Source organism: Mustela nivalis (assembly GCF_964662115.1).
Source record: "Mustela nivalis genome assembly, chromosome: 7".
NCBI classification, from domain to species: Eukaryota; Metazoa; Chordata; class Mammalia; order Carnivora; family Mustelidae; genus Mustela; species Mustela nivalis.
In genome coordinates, this window is record NC_139026.1 from 4,817,750 (window position 1) to 4,841,947 (window position 24,198).

General features: G+C 60.9%; 1 protein-coding gene across 1 annotated transcript in view; it reads left to right on the forward strand.

The window, feature by feature from the left end:
* The window catches only part of SULT4A1 (sulfotransferase family 4A member 1), a 30,041-nt gene extending 9,961 nt beyond the window's left edge, over window positions 1–20,080 (forward strand). Inside the window, exons 2-7 of the mRNA XM_082739475.1 lie at window positions 5,782–5,912; window positions 7,104–7,184; window positions 7,689–7,815; window positions 12,021–12,115; window positions 16,815–16,953; window positions 19,591–20,080. Of these exons, the coding sequence (XP_082595601.1) occupies window positions 5,782–5,912; window positions 7,104–7,184; window positions 7,689–7,815; window positions 12,021–12,115; window positions 16,815–16,953; window positions 19,591–19,703 (686 nt within the window). The 3' untranslated portion in view covers window positions 19,704–20,080. The remainder of the gene's footprint in view (window positions 1–5,781; window positions 5,913–7,103; window positions 7,185–7,688; window positions 7,816–12,020; window positions 12,116–16,814; window positions 16,954–19,590) is intronic.
* Window positions 20,081–24,198: the final 4,118 nt, after the last annotated feature.

Below are 24,198 nucleotides of genomic sequence, written 5' to 3' on the forward strand. Positions count from 1 at the left end.
GCAGGTGGACCCCCAGCACAGGGAGTGGACGAGCTGTACCGGTTCCCTCGGGCTCTGCCGGGAGACGCCGGGCGAGGCTGCCCCAGACGCAGTCAGGCCCGCGGTCAGGGTCAGCAGGCCCTGCCCCCCACAGACGGCTGTGTTCTCCAGGGGCTCGTGCTCCCCTGCCGGTGGACTCAAGGTCAGCGGGTCTTCGTCTCCAAAATGGGGGACAGAGACCTGCAAAAACAAAAGGCAGGAGAAGGGAGCTTGGCGGAGTCCAGGGCCGAGCACGGAACAGGAGAAAACCCGAGAGGGAGGACCCCCCCCCCACCCCGCGCTCCAGGCTCTGGAGACACGGCGCCCCCTGCAGAGACGACCGGCCAGAAAGGAGCAAGGACAGGTCCGGACAGAACTCGGATGAAGAGGACAGTCGTCGAACGTTCAAAAGACTCCGTTGCCAGCTTCGGATGGGCAAGTGGAGGAAAGATCTTGGGAAGTAGAAGAAAAGGTTTTATGAAACGGCGGACAGGAGCCAAGGGATAAGAAAACGGGAGGATCCTGGAGTCCCAGGAGCAGAACAGTCCGGGGGGAGACAGTGACGGAAACAGGGATGTCGAGGGCGCGAGGGCGTGAGCTGGAGCCCCCCGAGGAGCCGGCAGGACGGAGCTGGCCAGAGCACGCTGCCGTGTGGTCTCGGCATCTCCAGAGGTGAGATGGGCCATGCTTGGAGGACGGGGCAGCGGGCGCTCCACGGTCCCAGCACGAGCAGCTGGGGGGTCGGGACTGTGGAGCGCGGGTCTGGGGGAGATGCTCCCCGGCCCGGGATTCTGAACGCAGCCAAGCGGCCAGCCACGAGGGAGGTAGACGCGGATGCTGGCCTGCTCGGCCCCACGCTCAGAGGAGGCCTCGAGAGGCAGGGCTGTGCCAGCACGTGGGACGACCCCAGCGGGGCACACAGAGAGGGGACGCCGTGCTTGCAGGCCGAGGGGATCCCGGGCAGACTGTGGTGGAGAGCTGAGGGGCAGGGGAGAGTTCAGCGGAACTGAGAGCATCCCAGAGGGCAGGCTGCTGAGTTGTGGAGGGAATTGCTGGTGGCTACAAGGAAAGCGAGGCAAGTAAACAGAGGCAGTGATTTACTCCAGGAGAATGAGAGTCTTGTACAAGAAAGTAAGCATGATCCCTCCACGGAGTACTTGGAGCAGAGCACTCGGTTAAACTCCCAAATAAGCCCTGAATTCCTGCTCCGGCTACACTGGGAGGAGGGAAGCGTGTGGGAGTGGACTGGGCCCATCCTCGTCTGCCTCTGCTGAGATTCCGTAGACTGGAAACTGGACCGTGAACGAACTATCTAAGCACGTTAGAAGTTTGAGGATAAGAAGCTGAACCGAGAGCTTGCTCTGAGTGGGACTGGGGGTGGGGCGGAGAGCCGGATTTCCTGCGACTCGCCCTCTAGTACTCTGTGAGTTTTTAAACAAGGTACACGCGTGGCTTTAGTCAGAGAAGGCCGAAGGGTCCCAGCCCCAGGATCCTGGCGGTTTGGGGTGACGGTTCCGGCCACCAGAGTTCTGGTGGGAGTTTTGATGGGCTCCACCCCGTGTTGTGACAGGCGGACCCTGGATTTCGGGGGAGTTCCGCCTAGAATGTCAGTGGCTTCTGAGGGGTCCGGACCCAGAGGCCCAGCATCAGGAGGCGCTGCCGCCGCCCGTGGGAGCCAGGATTTGGCTGGAGTCAGCAGAAGCCCTTCTGGAAAGGATCGTCAGGTTGACTTGAAAGTGGAGCCGTCGGGGAGCGCGTAGATTGTGTTTCTGCCCAGGAAGGCGGCGCTGCCCCGCCAACCCTCCCGGTCTCTGGCGGGAAAGCCTGGCTCTCCTCTGCCTCACTTTGGGTTTGCCTGCGGGCAGGTGGGCTCCTGGTGCAGGTTTCCTCCCGCGCCCGCCTCCCCCGCTGGCCTCAGACGGCAGTGGGATGGTTGGGGGCGCTGAGGCCTCTCTTCTCCCCCACCTGCTCTAGTACGCTCTGGCCCAGTGGCCGCAGGAGTGTGGGTGCTTCTGGCCTGGTTGTGCCCGTGCAGCACCGCCCCACCCCTGCTTCCCTGCTGGCTCTCCATGGGGCTGGCTCCCCTGCCCTTATATCTGCTGGGGCGTGCTCGGATGCCCTGGGGCTGGGGTGGGCGCAGGTGGGGACCTGCAGACTTGGGTCCCCACTCCGGAGGAGCACTCCCCTTCCCAGCTCGCTGACCTCAGGCTAGTAGCCCAAACCGGAGACGCCGCAGCCTTATGGGCATAGGCGGTGCTCCCAGGTTGTCCTCCTGACCGGTGCAGGAGCTTCCCCCTCCCCCGCCCGGTGTCACCTGATGTCTGGGATGTGACTTGGACAAGAGGGGCCTGATGGCTTGTGTCCCTTGTTGGGATGAGGGTGGCCCGGATGGGCAGGAGGCTGTGCTGTGTGTGAGCTTGTGTGCGTGCCGTCCTGGTAAGTGGAGCCTGTCGTGGCCTTGGGAGCTCAGAGAGGCGCTCATTTGGCTTGGAGCTGCTCACTTCATGGCTGTGCCCCCAATAGCCCTGTGAAGAAAGGGGGAGCATTGCCACGTTTTTGAGGGGGGGGGCGACTCCCAGGGTGGCTCTTGGCGCAGGCCGGTTGAATGAATAAAGGGGTGGATGAAGGGATAGCCCTTGAATGGCCACCACCAGATCCTGAGGGAGGACTTTGACCTAAGTCCCGTGCGGGAGACACATAGCCCCACTGAGTGGGGGCGTCTGCAGCCGGGCAGGGAAGGGCTGCGGCGGGCGAGAGCCGCTCCGGGGGTGAAGGACGTGTGGACGGCAGTTGTGGACGCAAGCCCACGATGAGTCCCGTTTCCCAGGTGGGTGGGGGAGACCCTAGGGCCTTGTTCATGTGTCGGGCCCGTGTACTTACTGAGCAGCTACTGCGCGCCAGGAACCGCGTGAGGAACGTAATGTGAGTGCGGTCAGTAGAGTAACAGTCCCAAGCCGTCGATGTCCTAAAGCACAGACCTGTGAGTAGTTTACCTTCTGGGGTGAGGAGGATGGAGGTTACCAGACTGCTCCCGGGCGGGAGGTTGTCCTGGGCTCTAAGTCAGCTCGCTGGGTGAGCCCACACGGGTTACCGACCGAGGAGGAAGGAGGCGGGGTGACGCGATGTGGCGACAGCCGGAAACGACGAGAGAAGGACTTTTCCCCTGGAGTCTCCAATGGGGAGTGGTGGTGCCCGCACCCTGGGTGGAGCCCGCTGTGGTCTGTGTTGGCCTCTGATGTCCGGAGCTGTGGGACAGTAACTGCCGTTTGAAGCCACAGCAGCCCTAAGAGCTAAGATGTAACTAAGACGTGTTCTCTGTCCTCACGAGCCCCCCAGTCGTGCCAGTGCACCACGTGCGGTCGGAGCAGAGGCACGGGGTGCTGTGGGGTGGGAGAGAGCTGCAGATAAGACACGGGGTGTCTGAGAAGGCCTCTGGCAGCAGCGGCTCAAAGACCACGTTGGTCAGGCAGGAGGGCGGCCTGGTGAAGCCTTTGGCCATGGGGGTGCTGAGTTCTGGGGGGAAGGGAAGACCCGGCCACAGCCCAGAGAGCCGGAGGGGTGGAGAGAGGAGAGGGGCAGGAGCCGCCAGGACGTGGTGGGTGGGGACACAGGTGGAGGGGTCCCTGAAGCCGCCGAGGGGCCGACTGGGCTCACGCTGATATCCAGGCACCGCCAGGGCGGCGGAGGTGGACGTGGAGAACAGAGGCCCGAAGGGAGAGGCTGGGGCGCGGCTGGCGCCTGGTGCAGAACCTTCTGGACGGCGAGCCTGTGTCTGGGCTCTGGTTACGGTGACCTGTCAGTGCTGTTGTCATCATCCTCTTCAGCTGGTTTCCTCCCATGATCATTCTGTCCCATGTTGCCAGCTGCAGAGGCCAGGGACTGCCCGCTGTCCTCGTCCCGTGTGTCCCGTTGGCCGCCCCCGTGCTGTGACTTATGCTGAAGGCCAGGCTGAGTTGCTTGAGCAGGAAGAGGACATGGAGGGGCTGGAGGGGGCCGTGAGGAACAGGCCAGCAGTGGGGCAGGTGGGGGGCTTCCGTGGGCTCTGAGGAGGCTGGTCTTCCGGCGTGAATACTTAGTAGAGGTAAGGTGGGGGCTTGGGGAACTGATGGGTCACTGGCAGCGTCAGGTGAAGTTAACGTGCAGAGCGTCTGTGTGGGTCGCTGCCGGTGAAGGCTGCAGGGCCGGGGGCGGGGCCACTAAAGATGGGTCCTGAGGCTGTCCCTGGGAGAGGCCTGCTTTAGGATCCCTGCCCACAGTCTGATTTCGGAGGGCAGGTGTCCCGGGCCGTTGGGTGAACAGACGTCGCCAGGAGGAGTAGGGTGGGAGCTGCATGCTGGCCGTGTGCCCTGGGACACAGTGTGGCCTCAGGCTCCTCATCTGTAAATGGGGGTGATGGTTGCCACCTTTCAGGCTGGTGGGAGGATCCTATGGCTAATTGGTAAAGTCATTTCTGTTTGACTTAGAAAAGCGACCACACTGTTTTCTTTAGTGCCTTTGCTCCAAAGCTGCCTCCTCCAGGAAGTCTTCCTCAATCAACTGTTTTCTGATTACTCAGCAGCCAAGGTTTGCTTGTGGTTCAGAAAACGGGTTGGGCACGGCCATGTGCTGGCTGTCCACGTAGAGCAAAAAACCAGGCCCATGTCTTTCCAGCAGGAGGGTGGGAGCCGCGGAAGGAATGCGCGGTGTGGGGCGGCGGGGAGCGTGCGAGTGTCAGATGTGGCCGGCAGGGCGTCCTCACACCTGTAGGGCCTGCTGGAGGGAGGAAGGGGCCCAGGTAGGCGCCGGCAGGTCATACGGGGGAGTGAGCTGGGTGCACTCAGACCAGCAGGGAGGCCAGTAGGAGCTCGGTGGTCGGAGAGCAGGGCGTCAGGGGTGCCGGGTAGGGACACAGAGAGCTGCGGACAGGCCTGCAGGCCGTAGGGAAGGTGTCTTCTCTGAGGAGACATGAGGTCCCTGTGGGGTCTTCGTGGACGAGGGATGCTATCTAACGTCCGCGATGGAATGGCCAATCTGCTGCTTCAAGGAGACCACACAGGTGGGTGGGCCAGGCCAAAGCAGAGCGCTGTGGGGGATCTTGTGGCGCTGCCTGGGATGGAAGGGACAGCTCTTTGCTCCCCCTGATGGCAGATCTGGGGGTTGCTGAGTGTGGGTCTGAGCAGGGCACGGGCAGGCTGGCCGTTTGTGGTGGGGCAGGTCCGGTCCCTGTGAGGCGGTGGGCAGCGCGCGTTCCGGGGTGCGCGGATGGTCGGGGGAGTGCGGAGCTGGCTTTGTTGGGGGGACGGTGTGAGGCCCTCTAGGGAGCACAAACAGCCAGGAGGGCAGGGGTCTGAGGCGGTGTTGGGGGCAGCCAGCATTTGCAGGGTGGGAGATGAGAGCGAGCGACAGACGCATCCCCTGAGTACAAGGACCGAAGTCTGGAGGAGGAGGCCCCGGCCTGCGGAGTCTGTTTCTGCTGAGAGGTTGGGGGGTGGTGGTGGGATCGCCCTGGGCTCGCCGGTAGTGACATGGAGCTGATAGCCTGAGCGGCACGGGGTCCACACACGGGGACCAGACGAGGTGCCGGAGGTTATGCTCTTTGGTGTCCTGCGTGTCCCTGGGGTGTCCTGCTCTTTGCGGTTCTGCACTTAGTGGCTGGCCGGGTACGGGTTGGGCTGTGGGTCTTCAGGCCCAAATCTGGGGCAGCAGGTGCTGCCTGGAGAGTGGGGCTGGCCAGCGCACTTCCTCTGAGTGCTGCCCCCCCCGCCCCGGCTTCTCTCCCTCCAGGCACGAGCCTGCTGCAGGAGGTGGTCTACTTGGTGAGCCAGGGGGCTGACCCTGATGAGATTGGCCTGATGAACATTGACGAGCAGCTCCCAGTCCTGGAGTACCCGCAGCCGGGCCTGGACATCATCAAGGTACTTCTCTGGGCCAGTGGCACCCAGCCCCTAGGATTCCCTGGGGACCTGGAGTGACAGTTGCTCCTGGGGTTCGGGAGGCCCATGGTAGAAGGAGAGCAGAGAGCTGCCGGTCCCCTAGACAGCCAGGTGAGAGACCGATCAGCTGGAGCCCATGCCAGTGACCCTGAAATGAAAACAGTGGGTGACATGGGTGACTTTGCAGTAGAAAGGGGACCCCCTGCTGTGGCTCACCCCCCCCCCCCCCCGTCAGTGGGTGGAGGAGGATGCGATGCTATGGTGGTCAGTGTCAGGAACGAAACGGTCATTCTCCTGGACTGCTGTCCCTCCTTGTGCTGGGTACTGCTGAGATTCTTTGTCCCTTCCCATCCCTGTCACCTCTTAGCCCAGGCCTCCTTTCCTGCACGGACCTCCTGTCCGTCCCCCCCCCGGATGAGCACTCTGAAGGACAGCTCCGAGAGCGCCCCACCCCCCATGTCGTTGCTCTCAAAGTCCAGGGGCCCGTGTACCCCAGTCCCTGCCTGCACTCCGGCCTCCGGTGGCTGCGGAGCGGCACCCAGCTGTTTGCTCGCTGGTGTGGAGCCGCGTGGGTCCAGCCCTTGCCAACTCAGTCATGGAGCCCATTGGGAGAGCTGTGCTGGGCGCCCACCACGGGGCACTGCTCTTGGCCCTGGGGTGTAGCCGAGGACAAAACCGACAACACTGCATTCCAGGGAGGGAGACTGGCAGGGGAGGAGCAAGGAGCCGTGGTTAAATGGTGATCAGCACTGTGTGGGGACAGCACCCAGGGCGGCCGTCCTCTCTGGGGACCCGCTGAGAAAGGTTGTGAAACAGGAGCCACGCGGGCGGGCTGGGACATGGACAGTGTGGACCTGCACGTTCCAGGAGCAGCAGGAAGGCCTGGGGCCAGTGGGACTGAGTCAGCAGGTGCCCCCATGCGCCTCGGCCTCCCGTCTACTCGGCTGCCCTTCACGGCCTGGGCAGACCCTCAGTTGGAGCAGACCCCCGGGACCGTGATCGGTCAGCTCACGCTGTGGGTGCCAAGGACAGGGACACGTCCTGTCCAGTCTGGAGGGTGGCCAGATCTCGGGTGAGAAATTTCCCGGTGGAGTGCAGGTCCTGACCGTTAGAAAGGCTGGTGAATGAGCGGCTGTGTGTCGTCTGAACACCTCTCCCTCTGACCATCCGCAGGAGCTGACGTCTCCCCGTCTCATCAAAAGCCACCTCCCCTACCGCTTCCTGCCCTCCGATCTCCACAACGGCGAGTCCAAGGTAACCTGCGCCCCCATCCGGGCAGAGCTCCCAGCAGGCAGAGCTGGTCTGCTGCGCTCGGGGCTGCCGCCAGGGTTCCTAGAGGCCCGCCGTGCCGAGCACCGCAGAGGCCATCTTGAGCTTATACCCCCAGCCTTTTGTCCGTGTTTCTGATAAGGGTTTTTCCTTACAGTCGAACTTGGGCTTGACCAGCCCGGGTCCAGCCTCTGCTCCTGCGTCGGGCCCAGGACCCGCTGCTGCTCACCATCTCTGATCTTTCTTGTTTGCTCAGCGTGTTCTGTTGATGAGGCCTCGATTCTCATCACCAGGGTCCGGCCCGTCGTGTAATCAGATGCTCTGGCGTCATCCCACCCGATGCTGTTAGCCGGAGGAGAACGCGCCTCTGGCGTGGAGGCCGCGCACACCTGGGGCCAGCCTTGGGGCCAACCTTGGGGCTGGACTGGGCTGTCGGTTTACAGGGGGTCAGAGGAGCAGCGACTGAGCTGCCCGTCCCTCCCACTACAGGTCATATACATGGCGCGGAACCCCAAGGACTTGGTGGTGTCCTATTACCAGTTCCACCGCTCCCTGCGGACCATGAGCTACCGGGGCACTTTCCAGGAGTTCTGCCGGAGATTCATGAACGACAAGTGTAAGTGTCTCAGCGTCTCAGCCTGCGCGGTGGTGGGCGGGGCCAGCTCGCTCCCTGTGCGTGTGCTCACGCTTTGCCCACGTCGCCCCCAGTTTCCCCCAGGTCCCCCCAGGTCTCCCCAGGTCCCCCAGTAAACACGCGGCTGGGGCCCGCTGTCCCGCTGACAGGTGGAGAAGCGGGGCTCAGGGGTGCCTGGAAGCTTGGCAGGGGTCGTAGCGGGGTGGGGGGTCGCAGAGCCGGCGTCCAGCTCAGGAGCCCTTTGCTCGCACCGCATCGCTGGGCTTCTGAGAAGGTCCCTGGTTGAAGCATTCCTCTTCCCACCTGGATTCTGAACAGTAGAAAGGGAGGCAGGGAGAGTTCTCCCGTTGGTGACAGAGACCTGAGTGGGGGCTGTGGCCTCGTGGGAGAGCCCCAGGGGCCCTGAGCTGTGCTCGAGGGTTGGCCCGAGACTTGGCCCCCAGCCCCGGGCTGTGTGATGGGCAGGGGTGCTCTGCCAGAGCTCATTCCCAGGAGAGAAGGCGGGGGGGGGCCTGGCTTGCTGGGGACCCCCCCCCGATCTCCCCTCTCCGGGACAGGAGCAGACTGGATCAGGGACCTGCCGAGGTGGCTCCCTTATTGCCATCCGTGGCTTCTCTGGCACCTTCTGGGACCCCCAGCGGCAGTTGGGTGAGGGATCACTTGCAGGGCTGGAGGTGGGCTGAGTCCGTGCGGGGAGCGACTTCTGGCCCAGATGGTTTATGTCCCAACTCGAGTCTTAGCGCTCGGCCCTGCCGTCCACTTGTGTGACCCAGTCCGAGGCTCTGCAGCGAGCCTGTGTGGCAGGAGTGGGGTGAGGTGCTTGGAGCGAGCCGGGAACGCCCTGCCCTGGATGAGCGCCCGGCAGCCGGACCTGAGCTGCCTCCCACACCGCACGGAAGGTGCCACACTCCCAGGGCCCTCCGTGCCCGAGCCCCTCGGGATCTGCTTCAGCGGCACCAGAGGGAGCGTCCAGGGGTGGAGACTGCCCTGGAGCCTGCAGAAGACCCTCTGCCCAGCCTCCCTGCCACCTGGCTCAGGCCCTTTCTGGTCTGCTGGGTGTTCGGAGTCAGCCACTGATGTGGTTTTCAAAACCACGTTCTTAAGTCCCAGCGTGTTCTGCCTCTGGAGAAGAGCGACCAGCTCGGGGCCTGCGCCCCATTAAGGAGTTAGCGTCCATCTAGTCAAACTGCCACCTGGTGTTGGTCTTACGTTGAGTCTCCTGCTCGGGCCGGGGGATGTCAGAGTTATCCTAATACAGGTCTCTTCCTGTTTTGAAGGTCACAGCCCACTTCTTGAAGGTCAAGGCCACAGGCACTTGCTGTGATCCCGCCCAAGCCTTGGGACACGTGTACTTAGCCCCCACGTTCTCTCCTCCTGGCGCTCGCAGCCGCGGGCCCTCGGAGGCTCGCATTCTCTCCTCCATCTGAGCATGGAAGGGGCAGTGGCTGGCCCTGTTTACTGACAGAGCGAGCGTGGAGGAGCCGCTGACGCAGGCCTGCCCGTGGGTGTTGTGACCCGTGCACTTGGGGCAGGCGTGCCTGGGGCTTCACGTCCCAGTGACAGGAGTGTGGGAGACTTGCTGTGTAGACAGGGTCGCTCCTGGAGAGGGGGCTGAGTGAGCTGCTCTTGTCCCGGATAATCTGTTTGGATAAGCACACTGACCTCCCACAGCAGAGGGACCCTGGTGGCCGGAGGCTAGGGGTGCCCTGGTGGGGTTCCTTCCCAGGGTGACACATCCTGAGTGGGAAGAGCAGTGTCTCCACCAGCAAGGTCTGTGGCCCTCTCTCTGCTGGCTGGTCAGGGCTCAGAGACACAGGCCATTGCTGTCCTTGTGATCATTGACCCCATGGGAGTGACCACTGTCCCCATACCTCCCTGGGCCCCCCACCTGTGTTGTCGTGTGTAGTGACCACTCTCCTCCACCCTCACTGTCCCCACGTCACCCCTCCTGCTCAGCCCCCAAGTCCTCCCCTGGGGCATTGCTTGCCTGTTGTGCAAGTTTGCTCGCGCAGCCCCTTGGAACAACAGGGATTTTCTTAGCTTCTGTGTTCATGGCTGTTGGACTCCAGCTCTGTCTCAGGGCTCAGGTCACCTAGACTGCGTGCCATCCTGGGCACTGACGCGGGAGGCAGGTTCTCCTCTTGGGGCCTCCGTGATTATGAGCCTGTTGGTGAGTCGGTCCTCATTCCTTCTCCGGACTCTGCCTGTCTTCTCTCCAGTGGGAAGCCCGGCCTGGCTGTTTCAAGGCCCGCCTAGGGTGTATGGAGTGTGAGGTGCTGGGCTAGCCGAGGAAGGGGTGCCAGAGGGACCCCAGCCACTAGACCTCTACAGTGAGGGGACCAAGGCACCTGCCGGCCAGGATTTACCCCGCAAATCCCCAAACTAGGCCTCTTGGCTGAACCTGTGTTCTTTTTGTTCTGTTATCTCTGCCTTTCCCCCCACCCTGCCAGAGCCCCTGTTTCGTTCCTCATAAAATGTGGGTTGGGGTCTGGTTGGTCTGAAAGGGGCCTTTCTGTTGTGATCGGGTCCTTAAGGCCAGCCATTAGCGACCCCTAGCCCAGTCCCCATCCCTCAGAAACCCTTTGGGCCATGGGTCAGGCGGTTGCTGTGCTGCCACCTGCTGGCGAGATGGCAGACTGCAGGAGCTGGCCTTGCTGGAACTGGGTCTTAGGTTTTCCCCACCTCTGTTGGCCTGTAAGTCTGTCTGCAAGGTTCTCAGCAGCTTGGGGGCCGAGGCTACGTTCTCTCCTTGAGGTGTGGCTCTGGCAGGGGTGGTAACAGTCCCCTGCCACTCCTCGGCCTCCGTGCCCCTCAGCAGTGAGCAGGACCCAGCGTGGGAATGGAGAGGGAGAGGAACAGAGACTCACTTCCCTCTGCAGGCTGCACTCGCGCTGTCCCTGCACCCGGCCGTGCCGGGAGGCACAGGTTCTGTTGTCCAGAAGGATGTTCCAGGAGGATGAAGCCCCAGAAGGGGAAGCAGCCTGCCCGGGTTCCGTAGCTGGGGCAGTCCTGGAGAGGCTGCGTCACCCAGAGGCTTTGTCCTCTGCCATTCTGCTGTGCTCCCTCCTTCCCTCTGACCTAGTCGCTGTGCCCCGAGCCACCCTGATGGCCTCGTGTCCCTTACCCTTCTGAGTCCATTTGCAACCATTGTGCACCCTTCAGGGTTTGTGCCCACATGGGACAGGGCTCCCCTCTGTCCGCGGTGCCTCCCTCCCAGCGCTGATCAGTCCACAGCCTCGCTCGCTGCCCGTCTCCTTGCTGATTCCCGCCAGGCCAGGAGCTCTTTGAGCCCCAGGCCACGAAGTGGGATCCACGGTCCCAGGTTTGTGAGACGGGTGGGAGCCCTGGTGAGCGAGGCTGCAGGCAGTGCGGCCACCACTCCAGGCTGGCACCCAGTACCCAGCGGCTGCTTGCTGGTGCTGGGTGGGACAGGCCCCGCGTGGCTGAGGCCTTCCTGTGTCTAGTGCGGAAGCTCCCTCGGGAGACTTAGCCTGAGGAGGGGGGTGAGAACCTGTAGCCTCGATAAAGAACGTCTTGAAGCAGTCTGGCTACACTGCGTGGCGCGTCCCCCACCCACCCACGTGACCCTTACCCCAACCAAAGCCCCGAGGAGTGTGGGAGGTGCAGGGGTGTGGTGTGGGACGCGAGGCTCGTGCGTCAGGATGGAGCTCGCTGCTTCTCTCCCCCTCTGCTCTGTCTTGCTTCCACCAGGCCCTGCTTGTTCCTGTGGGCCTCCTGCCTGGCAGGGCCTTGTGCTCGGGACTTAGCGGCTCCTGCACGTCATCCCTCCTGCTAGCAGGCCCCCCCATCTCTGTTCCCCCCGGGCTCACGCTCTTCCCGGCGACCGTGTGTCAGACAGAAACTCATGGGAGCCAAGCAGCTTCCGTCCCCCGGATGAGCAGAGGCCTTTGCCCAATGGTCGGGGCTTCAGGGTGTGCAGGAGGTGCGTAGGGAAGGGGGCTGCGAGCTGTTGGCAGGAGAGACTTGCACGCGGCCAGGGGACGTGGGACTTCAGGGGGGCTCATCTGTGAGACCACCCCCGGGCTGAGAGCTTGCTCCTCCCTTCCCGAGCCACAGCTCCTGGGCAGTGAGAGGGGAACCTTCCGGAAGGCAGGGAGCCAGGCCACCCTATTTGTGCACACCTGCTCCCCCAAGGCCATGACTCACCTGTTCCCTTGCCTCTACAGTAGGCTACGGCTCCTGGTTCGAGCACGTGCAGGAGTTCTGGGAGCACCGCATGGACTCGAATGTGCTTTTCCTCAAGTACGAAGACATGCACCGGGTGAGTGCGGCAGGCGGCCCGCTGTGCAGGTCGGCGCCCCCTGGCCCCGCGGCTCCTAGTGCAGGAGCCCTCCTGCCCCTCAGACGCCACGGTGGGCGTGACTGGAGTGCGCAGCTGGACTCTCCGAGACCCCCGGCTTCTGGGCGGGAGGACTCGGACGTTCCCGGGGTGCACAGAGTCCTCCCGGCCAGGGCCCTGCCCCCAGTACCAGGCCCCAGCCCTGGCCCCAGGGGTGGTCTCTGGGTTGGGCTCACTTAATTCTAGAAGGCTTTTCCCCTCTCTGCTATGTCATCTCTGGAGGGACATTCTGATGTTTCCCTTTTCTTACAGCAGACGAGAGGCGAGCTTTCCCCAAGTCCCTGCCTTCTCTCACTTCTTGGCCGCACGTGGCTGCGGGTCCCGTCAGAGTTGTCCCCACTCCTGAGCCCGCTCTGGCCGGGCTCGCCCCTGCACCCCAGTGCTCTGTCAGGGCTGCCCATGGCCTCCCGTTGCTCAGTGGGTGGTCGGTGTTCCCGCCCTCCCTCCTGGCCTGGCAGCCGGCGACTGGAGACCGCTGCCGCCTCCGCCCGGCCCTCGGTGGCCGGCTGGTCCCGCGTCCCTGGCCATTCTCCTCTCGCGGCCCAGCCCGCCTCGGCTCTCTTCCCGTCCTAGCCTTGCTCCCTTTCCCGGTGACCCCAGGCCAGTCGTGGACCTTCCCCGGACTCGCTCTCCACTGACCGCCGCCTGCACCTTGCTCCCAGAGCACGTCTGAACCAAACTAGAGGTTTTCCTTCAGATCCTCTGCAGTTCCTCTGTGTGAGGTGGTGGCAGCCAGCTCTGTCTGGGTCACTCGGGTGAAAGTCGTGAATCCTCCTCGACTTCTGACTTTCTCTCGCACCCTGTGTCCATCTTCCCTGTCCTGTGGCCTCTGTTCAGGATATGCCCCTTATCTGACCACCTGTCCCCCATCTTTGGGGTCCAGGTCACCCTCACTTCCGGCCTGGATCCTCGCTGGTGTGGACTCATGGGTGGCCCCCCGTGTCCCCTCAGGCCTGTGTGCCGTGCAGTGTCTGCTCCAATGGTACCCGCGCCAGTCAGACTGTGCCCAGTGGCCACACGTTGTCCTGGGTGTAGCTCGGAGCACACATGGCGGCCTGGTGCCCGCGCACCTAGCTCCGCGCCGGCCTGCTTGCTGTTCCTTCAGCCTGGCGGGCAGGCTTCTGTTTGCCGTGGCCCCGCCTGGAATGTTCTTCCCCTCCCGTGTCCACGTGGGTCACTCCCTCACTTTCTCCTGGTCTTGGTTTCCGTCAGTGACACTTCCCCGGGTCCCTACTTGAAGTTGACCCCTCCCAACCCAGCACGTGTCTCTTCGGTTTTCCCCGCGGCGTTTTCCATCCCGCCGCATAGCGGCCCGTTCGCGCCTGTGTTTCGCTCGCTGCCTTCCCTGGCAGAACAAGGTCCCCTGGGGCGGGGAGTTTTGGTGCTGGTTTATGCTTTTAAGTCAGGGCCTCACGGGTAGCAGGTTCTCTGGAAACATCTGTGGGTCGGACGGCCGGCCTTCAAGGTGGAAGCCCTTCCTTGTTAAGCAGCCAGAGGCCTGTGGAGGGAGGGGCTTGTCTGGGCTGGGCTGTCCCAGCTCCTGTGTGCGCTGGGGCCCAGCCACTCCCTACGGCGTGGTGGCCGCGGGAGGGCGGGGAGGACCGCACCAGGTGGACCAGCCTGGGGCCCTGACCGAGGCTGTGGCCCAGGCCTGGCTCTCTCCTTGTGCAGGACAGTCCACATGGTCCAGGCGGTGCAGGTGGCAACAGGGATTGGGAGGGCACTTGGTGACACTGGGCAAGCTGGGCAGGGCGTGGCGTGGAATTTGGTCTGGGTCACACAGAGACCCGCGGGGAAACGGAAGGAAGCGCGGGCTCTGCACGGAGACGGAGAGCTCGCTTTTGGCCTCATGGAGTTTGAGGAGGACTGTAGGGTAGCCAGCAAGGATGCCACGAGCAGGGGCCACAGGACAAGCTCAACGAGGGGCACAAGTGGTTTGCCCCCACCCCCGCCCCGCCACCCTGTGAGTCCCACCTCCCACGCTGACCCAGGGTAGGCCACGTGACTTTGGAGACCTGGACAGGTACGCTGTAAGCAGTAGCCTGGGGAGGGCTCAGGGGCCAGGGCTTGCCCTTGCACAACGCATGTGGGATGCCCATGTGTCCCATGGAGGTTGCCATGGGAAGAGTGGGCCTGCCACCAGCCCTGCCTGCCTGCCGGACGTGGGGGCGATATTGTCCCGAGGCTCCCAGGCCCCGGCGACCTTCAGATGGCTGCAGAGGGGTGCCTCTGGGGAACCAGCGCCCTGCTCTCTGTGGGGCTGAGCTGGGTGTTGGGGGTGGACCGCTCACACTGGGACCTGTCTGGGCCTGAGAGCTGGGAGGCGAGATCGTGCCTTCATCACAGAGGACCGGGAGGCCTCATCCTCAAGCAGGGCCAGGCGTGGGCAGGCCAGGCTGTTCGCGGGCACTCAGCAGGTGTCTGTCATTGTAGCACATGCTGAGGTCAAGTGTGCAGATCACCAGTCCACACCTCAATAGACTTTTTACAGGTACGTGTCTGTGTGATTGTCCAGACTGAGATGGAGAACGTTGTTTTTTCTCGGGTGGACACCTCCGCTTCCCCGCGGCAGCCCCTCCTCTGACTTCTGTTGGTTTCGATTAGCTTGGCTCGTTTTGGAACCTCCCAGGAGCGGATGCTGGGGCGTGTGTGCGGGCGTCAGGCGGCTTGTGCTCTGCGTGGTGTCGTGGTTCCTCTGGGCCTCGTGTGGCGGCTGGTTCTCACGTCCATAGGAAATTTCGCTGCAGCAGGAACATGGTGCCATGTGTCTGTTCGGTGTCACATGCTCCCAGTGCTGGAGGGACCAAATGGCCTTTCTTGTGGTCAAGATCCTAATTCCTAACTGTTTATTCTTTTTTTGGAAACCTCAGTAAGGGTCTGGACACCTTTGGTAGAGGTTGAGTGAGTAGACATCACATTTTTAGGAGTTCACCTTGTTTACACTTTACTTCAAAAAAACAGTCCCCAGTGAACGTCATCGGTCTGCAGGAGCGCAGCCAGGCCTGGCACATTCTTATCTTGGGGTTGGAGGATAATAAATTGGCACCTGCGCTCTTGCCGCCTCATGCGTCCCCCCAGGGGTTCCCCCGCTCCCCATTTGCTATGGGCTGTGCACGTGAGCAGGACACATCGAGGCTGCCCAGGTGTGTCCCCCCGGAGGTCCTGCAGTCACCTGTGAGGGGTGCTTGCCAGCCACAGGTGAGGAGTCTTGACTGTGCCCACTTGGCAGTGCTGGGGCTGGGCCAGGGATGCCGGGGAGGTCCCATCTGCTGTCCAGAGCCAGTCTGTGGCTGGGATGCCGCCTGCCCGCGTGACTCTGTGTCATCACCGGGAAGCAGGCTGGTGGCAGGCAGCTGGGTGCGTGCTGGCGAGTATGCCCCCCTCCCCGGGCTGGAGGTGACACCAGTGGTGTGTGTCCCCGTGAGGGTTCTGTTGGCCGCTCTGGCAGTCTGGGTCCCTCCCCTGTGGTGTCGCCTCCAAGTGCCGCTGTCTTTAATTTCTGTTGCTGCTTTTTGCCTTTTAATTAGAAATACTAGGTGGCAAAGCAGGGAGAGGAGCTCTTCCTGTTCCTTTTTATTGTGACGTTTCTCGCGCTGCCGATCCCAGCCAAGCTCTGCGCACAGGCCCTGGAGCTGAGCACCTGTGCCGCTCTCCGGTGGGAGCCCCTGAGCGGGGGACAGCTGTGAAAGTGGGACGCGGTGCCCAGTGGTGATTACCATGGGAATCCAGAGAGGAGCTGACGTTCAATCCAGCTTTCCCAGAACCTTTTCTTATTTTAAGATTTGCAGAACACCCGGTAAAGAAATTAAATAGACTTCTTTATCGTAGGACTTTTCAGAGGCTTTACTCTGTGAATTGCTTTATAAACCATCAAGGAGGCAATGGCCTCCAGCGTCTTCCTGATGCAGGGCCTGGACATTGCCAGAGTTGGGAGACGGCCTGGTGACAGGTCAGGGTTCTGGGCACGACATTGGACAATGTACAGATGGAGAACATTAGGCGCCTTGGTATTTCCCAGGGAGAAGGGTGGTGGGGGCACGGGCTGTGTGGTGAGCAAGTGTGTGCCCCTCCCTCGCTGATGCTCCCTCTATCCAGAGGGGGGAGTGTCGGGGCCCAGAGATGGCTTTATGTCCCTCGAGTCAGCCGTCACTGAACCCTCACAACAAGCCAGCTCCTCCTGCCGGGTGAGGTGGGCTGGCCCTGGGGCCTCTCTGGGGTCCCCAGAAGCGTCCTTGTTCGCCCAAGTGCCGGCTGGTTCCGGCTGATGGCATGGAAGAAAGGGGAAGGAGAGAGAGCCGCTGTGGCTCCTGGCACAGCTCTAAAGTGAGTTTTCCTGTCTTGCTGCTGTTTTGAAATGGCCACAGCGACGTGCAGAGCTCACGTCTGCTCCAGATCCCTCAGAGGACTGGGGTTTCAGTTCCAGCCCTGCCACTTGAGAACGGAGTGCCCCGGGCAGTTCCTTAACCTGCATTTTTTTCCAGTCAAAGCCAGGATCAGGCTTGTCTCGAGGACCGAGTAAGAATGTGTGTGCAGAGCCCCTGGTGAGTGATCAGCCAAGAGCCTTGGGTCAGCAAAGGCACTGCCCCTGATGGGCTCCCTGCTTTCTGCTCTTGTGTTCCAGGACCTGGTGACGATGGTGGAGCAGCTGGCCAGATTCCTCGGGGTGTCCTGTGACAAGGCGCAGCTGGAAGCCCTGAGCGAGCACTGCCACCAGCTGGTGGACCAGTGCTGCAATGCCGAGGCCCTGCCCGTGGGCCGGGGTACGCGCCCTGCACCCCCCCAGCCCTCCCAGCCAGGGTCCGTGGTCCCCCCACGTCCCTGTTCCCTGCCCTGGGCCTCGTGTCTCTGGAGCTCTCGAGCAATGGGGGGCCCCTGCTGGCATGGCATTGCGACTGTGCGAGTGGCCTTGGAGATCTTGGGGTGACTGCGGGATGTGGGCTGTGTGTGCCAAACACTGCAAGCCGGTGCCTTTCCCGACGGCCCTGCAGAGCATATCCGGGGTGGGTTCGGGCTGTGAAATGTGGGAGCCCGAGGCTGGCAGCCTGCAGTTGGCTGCAAGAAGCTCCCCCGTGAGGAGCAGGGGCGTCTCCCCCTTTTGGGGCTCCATAGGCTCCTCTCCATCCGCACCGTGGGCCCCAGCACCATGTGGGCCACGGCGGGGAGACTGGCGCTTGCTTCTGGCGCCGCAGTTGCCTCCTGGGCATGAAACAGGTGAGGCAGAGGACGCGGTCCAGGCAGGAGCCCTCGGCACATTTGCCTGGGTTGCTCTCTGTCCTTCGAGGTTTGCGATGTTTGAAACTGCTTGCTGGTGGAGACCTCAGTGTTAGAGCGCCCTGACCCCTTGGTGGGGGCGGTGGCCCCAGGAGCCACCGTCCTGGCAAGTACGAATTGCCTGTGGCACTTGGTGTTATGCACCTGCCCTCGGTTCCCAGCTGAGCGAGCTGGTACCTTCCTCAGGTGACAAGGTCGGAGGTGCCGCCAGAGTCCGCAGCGCGTATCAGAGGCACGGCTCCATCCAGGCTGGTGCCGGCCCATGGCAGCGTCCTGGGGAGGGCCTCGGGGCGGGCCTTCGGGCTCCCCCGGCTCCCACTCTTCCTCTAGAAAGGGGCGGTGCTGAAGGTCAGGTGGAGGGCACCCTCCTGCGAAGGCAGAGCAGGCGGCTGGAACCACAGCACCCTGCAGATATTTCCTGGCTGCGTCTTCACAAATATTTATTATTTAAAATTTATTTGCTCTTTTTTCGTTTCACTTTTGCTGTGTTTTGTTATCCTTGGATGTGACCTTCTCCAAAATATCCCTTTTGGTTCATTTGCGTGGTAAAGAAGTGTCGAGAACATACTGCGTGCCCATATGTTCCTTCTGATGTGTTTGCTTTATCATTGTTTACCTTGGTTTTGCTTTATTTCAGTTCTTTGATTTTGTTTTCTTTTAGCACATTGCCTCTTTGCTCAGAAGACCTCCTTGCGTTGGTGAGAACGCAGGGCTGTGTAGCCAGCCGCATTGCTTAACTTTGATTCATGTCACAGCATAAATTGCACTGTCTTGATTCCAAACCCTAAACCAGGTGGGTGACTCCTTTGATGAGCTCTCAGCTGCCTCGGCTGAGAAAAATAATCATGGAAAAATATATTTATAGTGTGGTTGGTCTAGAAGCTTCTAATTTTGTCCCTGAAATATCAGTAGAGGGTACCAGGAACACTTTCCCCCTGCCCCGGACATGGATGTATAATGTCTCATTACCGGAGAGAAAAATCCTGTCCCGTCAGGTCTAGTAGCTCAGCATCTGTAGGGTTGCATTTTCTCCTTCCTGAAGTCCCTCCAGGACGAGGACTTCTGGTTATAGTGGAGCTAATGACGGATATTGGCTGGAGACAGTCGTAGCTCTGATCTCAGAGATGCTGATGCAGGAAGGAATTAAAAACGAGCGCTTCGGTCCCCCAAGGGTGTTCTTTAAAAGCCTGGGGACAGTGCTCCGGCGACAGCCCTCATGGCACCTGGAGCTGGGGGTTCGGAACCCCCACGCCTGCCATCTTCCTGGGCGCTGCTCTTGTCTGAGCAGACCATCCCAAGGTTCTGTAGTTACCGAGCAACGTGGGTTTGGTGGCCTTGGGCATTTTGAGCTCTCTCTTTCTCCCCTAAGTGTTCATAAGCGAGCAGCTAGCCCGTGCCTGCTTGATAGTCCACAGGGTCCGTGCTCCTGCACATCTGCCCAGAAAAGGTCTCTGTTTTGACCGAGCCTCCCTGAGCTGGAGCGGCACAGAGCGGCTGGGCATCACCCCCAACTTACTTCCATGGGCCTCGAGTCCACCAGCCACACGTCTGGCATCTAGTTGCAAAAGCTCGTTTACACTGTGTCTCTTCTGTTCCCTTTAAATTCCTCCCCAAGGTTGCTTCTCGAAATCTTTACTCTTGACTCTGTCAGGAGGCTTCCTACTCACCCTAAAAGGTTCTGCCTTTTTGGATGGTTTTTTTCCTCTTTGCAAATTCTCCAGAAGCAGATGCCACCTTGGTGGAGCTGTTGAGTCGTGAGTGAGTAGTGATACCCCGGAGACGCCAAATGCACATGGTGCCCCGAGTGGTAGAGCCGTTGCACAGACACCATCCGTCCCCCGGGCCGTGTGCCCAGCTGCTGGGGATGCGCCAGTGGCCAGGGGCCAAGGCCCTGCTCTCGAGCCTCAGCAGGGGAGGGACACCCAAACGGCCAGACTCAGGGAGACGGGAAGTTCAGGTGGTTCGTCTGTAGTTCAGGTGGCCTGTCCTACCCTTGTAGGCCAAGTTCAGAGGGGTCCAGGAATAGATCTGGAACCTTCCAGAACCTTTTCCAAGGCTCCCTTTGGTTCGGGATCTGGCCTGACAGCAAGTGAGTTCAGCACGTTCTACTCTCGTTTGTGTTTCAGGAAGAGTCGGGCTCTGGAAGGACATCTTCACCGTCTCTATGAACGAGAAGTTTGACTTGGTGTATAAACAGAAGATGGGGAAGTGCGGCCTCGCGTTTGACTTCTATTTGTAATAACAGCGACAGCAGACTTGCATGCCCACAGTACCCAGACCCTCCACTAGCTAAAAGTCCCGTACGCACTCATTTGTTCCTTGCTGGACGAACTCCGGGAGCGGTGTGAGGCCCGGGGGAGGGAGGGAAGCAGCGGAGACGCTGGAGGAAGAGGGGGCCTTGCTTCTGACCCAGAGCAGCTGTCTCGCCTTGGGCATGTGAAGGCTCTACCTGTCTGATTACACACGTTATAAAGATTGCAGTCTCGGTGGCCTGTATCATAAGTATAAAGTCTGTAACATATGCAGCTAGAATGTCTACCTTTTACAACCCCACATTATTTATTGTATTTTATAGAGCTTTTCACTGGAAATTTAAATAAATGTCAGTAAACCAAATACAAGTTCATTTCCAAGGGGACTCAGGAGCGAGCCACACCCGGATGGTAGAAAGATCTCAGGGCTGACTCTTTATTTTTGTAGTTTTGTTCTGTAAGGCACAGATGTTCTGTTCTCACCTGGCTCGGGAGGAAGGTGAAGACACAGGATGAGTTGGGTGTGGGGGTGTGGGGGGACTTGATCCGTTTTGATGAGTTCAGTTCTTTGTAACCTTCCTAAACAAAGCAGAGACTACCCGGTAGGCACTTGCAGAAAGGTTGTCCCTTTCTGCTGGAGACTCCCAGCGGGTGGCCTCAGAGGCCCAATCCACGGAAACCATTGGAACATTCCTTGAGGGAACCTGCCCAGGGAGGCTGGCAGATGGGGTCTAACACCGACTTGAGAACCTGCCCCAGAGCCTGAGTGTGGGCAGAGCCCGAGTTCCTGTCCCACTATCTCCTGTTCCCTGTGCCGGGGGCCTGTTTACGCAGGTGAGCAGGTGCTTGACAGCCGACCTCCCCAACTTTTATCATTCGGTTTGTTCCTTCTGTACCTGAGGCTCTCAGCCACGGGAGAACCACTTTGCAGGTTTAACGCCCTCTTTCACTCAGACTGGTTGGCCATCTCGCCTTTGTACCTCAGTTTACCCGTGGGAGCGGAGGTGGTGTCTTCACCGCCCACCCCTCACTTCCCCGTCTGACCCACATTTGGCGGGAGAAGCATCGAGACTCAGCCAGGTAGCAGCAGGGCCGGCAGCCAGGCTGTGTGTCGCTCCTGCGGTAGGACTGGGGTTGGCTGGGTACACACGTGGCCGGGAAGTGCTCAAGGCAGGGGCTGCTGCTGGGTGAGGGTCTCTGGGCCGTGTCGCTGTCCCGGAAACAGCAGACACGTGCCGGTGTCTTGTTTGTGAAGGAGCAGCTTGAACAGGGCAGGTGGTACGCGGCAGAGTGTGTGGTGGGCTTGGAGGCACCTTTTCTGTGTATCTGTGAGGGAGGCTGCTTTCTGTGAAATTTCTTTTCTATTTTTCTATTTTCAGTACTGTATGGATATCGCTGAGCACCACACATGGTCACGTCTGTGCTTGCCTGCATCTTTAATAAAGACACGACCCATGCCTTGTGTTGCGCGTGTGCTGATGGGTGGAGAGGGGCAGCGTTTTGGGGCAGCGCGACTGGGGGCCCCGTTGACGCCAGGTCCTTGGGGCGGACCATGGGGGGCCCGGGGGCACAGACCCATGTTGGTCTGGCTGTTTCACTCCGATCTGAACAGTCCGAGCGGTGACTCCCCTCTTTATTTGTCCGTTCACCGTTGCTGTTTCTTAGAAGCTGAAGGGAGGGTTGGGGAATAAGGAGACCGGGGTGGAGGGGGTCCCCCCGAGAGGCTCCCATGTTTAATGAAGCTCACGGCTGCATATGTGGGGACCCGCCCGGCTGATCGCACTTGGCCACTTTGAACTCCAGAGCTTGCTTTCCCGATTCCTAGCGGCAGGGAAATCCAGGACTTCATGTTACCTGACAAAGCTCGGGCTTTCTGGAAAGCACGTTTATTTTCAAATGGGCCAGTTCCTTCAGGTCTCGGGTGGAACCCCAGAACTACTGTTGGTCTCCACAATTACCCTAGACCCCAAGTTAGTGCATGGAGGGTCCGGTCTGCTGCCTCAGAGGGGCTGCTCCCAGGCCACTTAAAAACCACCTGAAATCAAACAGGAACTGAGGGGGGCATCTGGGTGGCTCAGTGGGTTTAAGCCTCTGCCTTCGGCTCAGGTCAAGATTCCAGGGTCCTGGGATCGAGCCCCGCATCGGGCTTTCTGCTCAGTGGGGAGCCTGCTTCCCCCTCTCTTGGCCTGCCTCTCTGCCTGCTTGTGATCTCTCTGTCAAATAAATAAGATCTTAAAAAAAAAAAAAAACAAGCAGGAAATTGAGGGCCAAGTCCGTGAACCCAGAGGCAGGCGGAGCCATGGGTCTTGCACTCACTCCGCTAGTGTCCCTAGCCCTGTGCCCTTACTGTGTCACTTCCTTTACTGGACTCATTTTATTCAGGAAACACTTGAGCGCCCATGAGGCCCTGAAGCCACCGGGGGCTCTGGGGTCCTGCAGGGAGCACAGAAGGGCCCGACCCCCAGGGAGACCAAGTCCGAGGGAGGCTGGCCCCGCTCTGGCTTGGAGCCCTGGGGAGGGGGATGGGCAGGAGTGGGCGGGGAGGGCAGGGACTGCTGGACACTGGGCCGCAGGAGGAGCTGGTGTGGCAGGAGCCCCATTTTGGAGGGGTAACCAGGTGCCGGCCCCCCGAGGGCCTTATAGGGCCTGGGAGTTTGGATTTGAAGCAAGAGCTAGGAAGCCACAGAAGGGTTTGCTCAAAGGAACGCTGCCCAGTTTGCATTTTTGCAAGCACCCCGACTGAATGGGTAGCAGGGCCTTTATCCTGGCTCTGTGACTTGGTCCCCAAAACGAAGGGGGTTGGGGGCTGGGGCTGTATTAGATCAGCTCCAGGGATCCCTCTGACCCGATGGTTCTCAGTGTTTGTGGGCGGTGTGTGCCAGACCCTGAGCATTACCTAACGTTCCTGCTCACCTGGAGTCAGTCAAGGGGGAGGTAATTGGGGGCGCAGGTGCCGTGAAGCTCACCCGCAGAGCCGGTTTGGAGGACGGGGCGATGGGATGGGTAGTTGTGTGCAGGTGCAGGTGCAGGTAGGTTCTGAGCTGAGCTACGAGGGGGAGGCGGCTCTGGTCAGATGGAGGCGGCGGGACGGCCAGTTGAACAGAACGACGACCACGCAAGCCCCCAGTGGCAGGGTCCTGAGCGACTTGCTGGGCACCTGGCCTTTTGACTTCACAGACCGACAAGATTGCAGGAAGCGGTGTCATAATTTTCCCAGTGGGGACCGTCTCCGTCCACACCCCCTTCGCAGGAAGATCTTCGCAACAAGAGTGAGGGGTCTTCGGAAGCAGAAATCCAGTTCACACATTGGAGTGTCCGTGGCCGGCTCCACTGGGCAAACACCGCCCCCCGCCCCACTGCCCCAGTGGGGCCAAGACCCTCTGCCTGCCGACCTCCAGCCTCTGGCAGTCACAGCTAGGAGCGGGGAGCGCCCTCCCTCCGTGTGGCCTCCGCACTGCAGAGACAGGCCAGATGTGTGGTCCCTGTCCCAGGGGCAAGGGCCAGTGTCCCCAAGTAGGGGGCAGTGTTCCCACCTTTCGGAGCTGGTGGCTGCTGTTTGAAATGGGTGGAGGGAGCTCTCGGGTCCTCGGGTGCGGACGGCGGGTCTCGTGCTCCTGTAGAGTTTGTCCCCCCCAACCCCTGCGACATCATTGCCCTCTCTTGGTTGTAGAATGAGCATTTTCAGATGGGGGGGGGCATGTTGGTCCGATTTTCCAGCCTCAGCCACCGAGGACTGTCCTCTGATGTCCCTGACAAGCTCGCCGCCTCTCGGGACAGCCATTCTGTTGCTGGTGGTGCTCTCCAGCCGTGTCCTCTGGCCCCTGCCCCAGCCTGGGACCACCCTCAGCCCTGGCCTCCTTCTCTGGGACACCCAGCCCTGCCTTGGCCTGGTGAACATCGCCTCTGCTCCGCTGGTGCCCCCCGCTCCCTCTCTCACCCCACCCACCTCCCGGCGCGGCAGCTGTCTCCCCCCATGGACAGTGACACCCCAAAAGCAGGGCCATGCTGTGTCTTCCCTCAGCTGGAGTTTGGCAGATAATCAGCCATTGATAATTGCTAAGGGAGTGTCATCTTTCATTGTTAGAGTGGATTTTGCTTTTTTTCTGAAAACTGTCCTGTCCCTTCTGTGCACGGCTCCTGGGTCTACCCTTGGAGGCTGTGTCTTCCCAAACAAGAACCAGGCTCCCCTCCTGTCTCCTCATCCCAACCCACCACTCTGGGCCTCTGCCCCTGCAACTACACGCTTCTTCCTTTAGAGCCAACGGTCTGTGTTCCGATCATGTGCTTCCCTCCCTGGTGCACCTTCCTGACAAGTCACTGGTAGACTTGTAGGCTTCCCAAATGTAGAAGTAACTACGGGAGGAGCAGTTTCTGGTGCCCATCCTTCCTTCTCCCTCTGTCTCAAAGCCCAGAAACACACGACCCATGAGAACAGCCTACACCCGTCGCTGGGCACGCCTCCCCCTCTTCCTTCATCTCCTT